The sequence below is a fragment of the Otolemur garnettii genome, unplaced genomic scaffold (assembly GCF_000181295.1).
Source record: "Otolemur garnettii isolate 467f Iridium unplaced genomic scaffold, OtoGar3 scaffold00185, whole genome shotgun sequence".
Lineage (NCBI taxonomy): Eukaryota > Metazoa > Chordata > Mammalia > Primates > Galagidae > Otolemur > Otolemur garnettii.
Window position 1 is genome coordinate 597,502 of NW_003852580.1, and position 6,696 is coordinate 604,197.

A 6,696-nucleotide genomic window follows, 5' to 3' on the forward strand; every position below is an offset into this window, starting at 1 on the left:
CCATGGACCCCGCGTCGTCCGGCCAGTCCAAGGCCAAGAAGACGAACGCCGGCATCCGGCGCCCGGAGAAGCCTCCCTACTCGTACATCGCGCTCATCGTCATGGCCATCCAGAGCTCGCCCACCAAGCGCCTGACGCTCAGCGAGATCTACCAGTTTCTGCAGAGCCGCTTCCCCTTCTTCCGCGGCTCCTACCAGGGCTGGAAGAACTCGGTGCGCCACAACCTCTCGCTCAATGAGTGCTTCATCAAGCTGCCCAAGGGCCTCGGGCGGCCGGGCAAGGGCCACTACTGGACCATCGACCCGGCCAGCGAGTTCATGTTCGAGGAGGGCTCCTTTCGGCGGCGGCCGCGCGGCTTCCGAAGGAAATGCCAGGCACTCAAGCCCATGTACAGCATGATGAACGGGCTGGGCTTCAACCACCTCCCGGACACCTATGGCTTCCAGAGCTCGGCCGGCGGCCTCTCGTGCCCGCCCAACAGCCTGGCGCTGGAGAGCGGCCTGGGCATGATGAACGGCCACTTGCCGGGCAACGTGGACGGCCTGGCTTTGCCCAGCCACTCGGCGCCCCACCTGCCCTCCAACGGCGGCCACTCGTACATGGGCAGCTGCGGCGGTGGGGCGGCTGGCGAGTACCCACACCACGACAGCTCGGTGCCCGCCTCCCCGCTGCTGCCCGCCGGCGCCGGCGGGGTCATGGAGCCCCACGCTGTCTACTCGGGATCCGCGGCCGCCTGGCCGCCCTCGGCCTCAGCGGCGCTCAACAGTGGCGCCTCCTACATCAAGCAGCAGCCCTTGTCCCCCTGCAATCCTGCAGCCAACCCCTTGTCTGGCAGCCTCTCCACGCACTCCCTGGACCAGCCATATCTGCACCAGAACAGTCACAACGCCCCAGCCGAGCTGCAAGGTGAGTGGGGGCCGAGACTGCCCAGCCCTAAACCCTCGGGCCTCCTTAGGTGAACCCACCTTCTCCTCTGTGGGGCAAACCCCATGCTCAGGGAAGGTACCAGCTGCCCATGGTGCCTCAGCCCCACCTCTCCCCCTTGGAGGGGCCAGGGCATCAATTTGTTTCTCTTTCTGTTCCAACTCTCTGCTGATGGCCGCCCCAAGCCTGACCAGGTAGGCCCATTGTTAAGAAGTCCCAGACCCCAATACTCTCTCATACCTCAGAAAGGTCCCAGTGTTGAGCACAGGTCCCAGCTGGCCAGCTGGCCCCCACTCCCTGGTGGTCACCCCAGCAGGCTGCCTGGAGAGCTACCTCTGTACAGGGCCTGGGCGGAGCAGAAGAGTTAGGCCCAAAGCTGCCTGGGCCGCGCTGGCTTGGAGGCTCAGCCCCAGCTTTTCAGGCAACCAGGCCCGGCAGTGCCACCGCTGACTCCAGGGGCATTATGTGGTGAGACAGGCAGGGTGGCCAGGCCCTGTTAGGGTCAGAGCTGCAGGCCCGGAGACTCTTTGTTTCTCAGGATCCAGGTTTTCAGGCCCCAAGACACCCACACCCTAAACACAACCAGCCATCTCCTCTCCTGAACCCCCAACCTCAGTGCCTACCAGCAGCCTCTCACACCTAGTTCTGGAAAGAGGCTGGAGTGAGCACAACAGGGGCTGTCAGGGGTCAGCTGTCTGCAGCCTGTGGGAGGTGGGAGGGGGCCTCCCTGCTTTAGCTATTTCAAACTACTGGGCTCTGTTCTCCAAGGGACCCTTCCTCTGGGAGAAGCCTCTTCTTGTGGCTGCTAATGCCTCAGCCTCTCCCTCCACAAAGGCCTCTTTGGCCTCTGGGGTTCCAGAGGTTGTTGCCTTGGCTGGGGCTGCCACCAGCGTTAGGGCCACTAGGACCCGGTCAGAGTCCGCGGAGCAGCTGGACACCCTCACCCCTTCCCCTGTAGCTTCAGGAAGCCCCCAGCACCAGGCTGCCCTGTTGCCAGCTATACAAGGTGGCCAGCCAGACTCTCTGTGAGAGCTCAGGGATCCTTCCCGAGTAGAGCAGCTGAAAGGCCTTGCCGAGGCCGCCGGCCTCACCAGGGGCTGGGAACGCTGGAGACTGCTGTGCTTTGAGCTGGGCTGGCCTGGCGAGCATGGCTGTGTGTGAAGCTGCTTCTCTGGCCCCCCAGCACTAACTCTTCTGCCTCCCAACCTTTTCTGTCACCCACCTTACAGGCATCCCACGGTATCACTCCCAGTCCCCCAGCATGTGTGACAGAAAGGAGTTTGTCTTCTCTTTCAATGCCATGGCCTCCTCGTCCATGCACTCAGCCAGTGGTGGCTCCTACTACCACCAGCAGGTCACCTACCAAGACATCAAGCCGTGTGTGATGTGAGGCTGCGGCCCTGGGCCCTCCCGGCACTGGACAGCCGGTGGCAGGGACCTCGGAACCCAGCGCAAGAAACTGTTTTATTCTCGAGGTATAACCGTCGGCAGAAGACAAGGGTTTGACCCCTCCCCAACCGGATTTTATGGAAAGGAATCCCCAACAAAAAGACCGGGCACTATGGTCATCACCTCCTTCCCGACTCCCTCAAAAAAATTTTAAATGGTGATGGTGGGGTCTGATCTGACTGCAGCTGTTGGAAAATGAATGTTCTCGATCCTGTTGAAACCGACTGCGAAGGTGCTGCATTGGGGGAAAGCCCTGACGTCTAAACGAGAAATCTGCTGAGGTCTACCCGCTTTCTCCCCTCCGATGGCAAAAGTGGGGGGAGGTTTTGAGAAGGAAGGCAAACATGTGAGACCAATTATTATCAAATACCTTTATTTTTTGGTCGGATATTTATCTTTTTATTTTTAATTTTTTTTTGAAAGAATGTCTCGGAATGCGCAAGTCTCCGGTTAGAGCCGTCTTTTGCAGGAGGGGAGGGGACCAGAACTTGAGTCCCTCCTCTCCACCTGGGAAGCCTCCTCCTGAAACCGCAGGTGGATCTCTGTGCTAACAACTTGCATTTCTGAAGCCTCTGTTCATCTTTAAAAAGAAAATAGTAGGAGCCGAGGAGTGGGCCTCTGCCTCCCCTCTTACCTTCCTCTTCTTCCTTTCCTTCAGCCTCTTGTTTTGTTTTGTCTTGAATTTTATTTTGACTTTTTTCGTGGGTATTTCTCTCTCTCCCGTCTCTACTGTAAAACTTTCTGGTCCAAGAACGAGCCCAAGGCAGCAAGAAGCGGGGACTGGGAAGGCCCGGTGACCGCAAGTATTCAGGATTGCGGTGACTCAGAAAGGTTAAGGCACTTTTAAAACTATAGCAAAACTCAACTGTTATTTATTCTATTTTCTTTCCCTAATAATCGAAACACCTCTTAGTCTCTTCCGTTTATCAGTATTAATGGTGTAACTTTGTTGGCAATATTTGCCGTGTAGAATTTTTTTTTTTTAGATAACCATTGTAAATTTGAAACAAAGATCAATCTGTGTAAAAACAAATTTCCATATGTTTTATATAAATATATATATAATATGAAGGACTACCCTCCTTTTTTTAGTATTTTGGCTGCTGGAGTGCAGCGTTTGCGACACGTATTTTAAATTTACTTCTGCACTGTATAAAATGACAAGTTGAGGATGTTTTGCCTTTTGTGTATTTTTTTCCTAAAAAAAGAACAAAAATAAAAATGTATAACATTTGTACTTGGCCTTTAAAATTGTATCAACTAGAAATAAAATACTCACGAGTATTTGATTGGGATCGGGATTCCAGAATATCTTCCAGACCCCCAGCTATGGAGAGAAATAGGCTTTGGGTCTCTAGACTTTGGAAAATTTGCAATCTGGGTAATTCGGAATACTTCTTTCTTTTTTTGGAGAATCTTCCTTTCACTCTTCATTTCAAATTGAAGCAAAAACTGGACAAGAGGAACTATTTTTCTTGGCTTCTGTTTTTTAAGAAGAGCCCTCTGCCCCCTAAATGTCATTTCTTGTTTTAAAGAAATAATCAAGAGTTTCAAGAAAAACTGTAGACCTCGTTCCCTTGGGGAAAACCAACCAAACTCCCTCTCTCTCTCTCTCTGTCTCTCCATATATATATACCCAAATGTACACATATATATTATATACATATGTTTACAAATATATTTATATCACATATATTACATATGTATGTGGTTATGCTGTATTATATATATATATATATGAAATGACATATATATATTTATATATGTAAAACCACTCCAAGACCGATGACGATTTTACTTTTAGTTTCAAACTTTTTTGTTCCACTACTCTAGCTGTTATAATTCATGAATCAACTTCGAGATTTTGCTCCAATTTTTGTCTTATTTCGTTTGGGGTCTTGGTGTTCTACCCTTGGTTTTTACCAATTGAAAATGGAGTAAAATTTGAACCAGGCAAGGGTTGTGGGTGGGAAAGTGACAGGCACGTTTCCAAGACGGTAACATTTCCCTACTAAATCATATTTTGCCCTTTCAGAAAATTTACCCCGTGTCTTCCACTGACCACTCTCTCTATTTCCTATGCCCCATACGGAGAAAACAAACACAGAAGTCGCATTGTTGGTGCCGCCATTCCAGACCCACCGCAGTGTCTCCGCGTCGCAGGGTCGTGAGTCTCTGAACCTGGTTCTTCTCAGATCTGACATTTTGGACGTGGTGGTAATTTCTCCGGTGCTCTGTTACATCAAAATTATCAATAAACTTGCCCGGGCAATTAATGTCCCAAACTAACAGCTATCTATAAAAACGAGATAAAGGGGACAGGAAAAGGCCGGCGACTCGATCCCTGGGGGCCCCGGCGGCCGAGCACAGCGAGCTGTGGCCCGCACGCGCCTGGCCCTGCGCTGGAGAAGCGGGTCCGCGGCGGGCCGGAAGGCTCGGTCCTGCGGGGCAGAGCCGCGCTCGGCATCCTCGGCCTCCCACCAGCGCTCGGGAGACACGTCCTCAGAAGAGCCTCCCGGGAGCTGGGGGCCCTCCCTGTCTCCGCCGGAGACTGCGCCCCAATTAGGACGCGGCTGGGGGAAGCGGGCTGATTAGGAGAAACCCAACGCCGGCCCAGACCTTCTTTCTGCAGCCTCCAGCCCCTGCGCCCACTCGATTGGCGCCATGGCGCCGCGCGCCAGAGGCCTTCATGCGCCCTGGTTGTGCGCGGCCTTAGTGCCGCTGGTCCAGGGTCCCTGGTGGCAACAAACCCGTTTCCTGCTCATCTCCTCGAGGCGCCTTCCCTTATGCGGATCTCCCAGCACACCCGCGTCTGGGACCCGGTGGGTGGGAGGTGCCCAGATAGGCTTGTGTAGGAAAACTGGCTTGAATGACCAAGCCTGGCCTCTTCCCCCTGGACTGACCTGCGGCCTGGGAGTGAGAGGTAAAGTCCAGCCGTCCCTCGAGGAGCTCCTGGTTCCAGGCAAGCTCAGAAGGGTCGGATTTCGAAGGCAAAATCGCCTCCGCACCCACGTCGGATTTTCCGCGTTGTCACCGCGGCCGCGCAGACACCGTGTCCAGTCGGGCTGATTGAGTCTTCCCCAGGGGCGAAGCTCCCACCGCTGTGCCGCTGCCCTCGAAGCGCACCCCACGTGTGCGAGTCACAAGCTTAAAACGCAAGGGCGCTCCTGCGTCTGGTGCTAAGTTACCGGCTCTGCGAGGGTAAACGATAATCAGAGGCATCCTGGCTAGAACGAATTCAAAATCTCTCCGCTTACTTTAGGGGGTTTGACCCAGAGCGACGTAGCCAAGATGCCGGGCGTATGTGTATGTTATACCCCAGATAATGACAGGTCGGAGGAGGGGGGACGTCAAGGATGGCTGCAAACGAGCTTCTGTGCGTGGATTACGCAGCCCCGGATAGATGCTGCAGAGAACCGGGTGAGGGCAAAGCCCTGGGCGCACCCGGGCCCTGCGACCTGCCCATCTCAACCCGGGGCGGCCTAAGCGCCTGGGCGGCCTGACCTCCAGGCTCCCTAGACTCAAACTTCAGGACTGTAGGCCAGGGGGACCTCAGCGTGGAGTCGCCCCCAGGGCGGCGGGGCCAGTTACGGAGAAGGTGACTGGCCCAACAGTTCACTTTTCTCTTTGGGGCTGGAGGGTGGAGGTCAAGGAGGGGTTTTTGGTACACAGGGGCAGCCGGCCTCTGAGCCACCCATCCCAGCAGCAGCTTTCCATGGAAGCAGAGGAAAGAGGGAGCTGGGGTCCCTGCTTTTCCGGCCAGCACCTCTGAACCTCTGTTTCTTACCCTGCTAACCCCACCCTGATGCTTCTAACCAGGGAACAAGGCAGAGGCCTGGTTTCCTGGTCCTCAGACAGGAAATGGCATCAGATCCCGCCCTAGAGATCTGGGGTCAAGTGTGTATGTCTATTTGGGGGGTGCACTGTAATAGGCACAGGATCCCTGCTTTACCAGGCCTTCGGTTCCGAGACTTCAGTGAGCACCCATGTGGTCATGGCTGAAGTCCCAGGGGAAGACTGGACTGTAGCTCCAAAAAGAAGTTAAGAGATGGTGTGAGTCTGGGGCTCACTGGGGTCCCCTCCTCTCACCAGCCTCTCTTGGGTGGGGCGGTCAGAAGACCCCAAGCTTCCCCTCTGATGGTGATTCTCAGCCTGCGAACCACCCTCGCCAGAACTATTCAGGGTATCTGCTGAAACTGTAGTTTCTGGGGACCCTGAGAGCTATTGATTAGAATCTTTGAAGGGGGGACCCTGGAGCCCCCATTTTCACAGGCTGCCAGGTGGTCCTGGTGAGTGCTAAGGTTTACACCTCTGTTCTCCAGA

The 6,696-nt window shown here is 54.6% G+C and overlaps 1 protein-coding gene across 1 annotated transcript; it reads left to right on the forward strand.

The window, feature by feature from the left end:
• FOXF1 (forkhead box F1) lies at positions 1-3,610 on the forward strand. The gene is made up of 2 exons (XM_003800787.3): positions 1-906; positions 2,154-3,610. Exons 1-2 carry the CDS (start codon positions 3-5, stop codon positions 2,312-2,314), a joined length of 1,065 nt encoding a protein of 354 aa, XP_003800835.1. The 5' UTR covers positions 1-2; the 3' UTR covers positions 2,315-3,610.
• Positions 3,611-6,696: the final 3,086 nt, after the last annotated feature.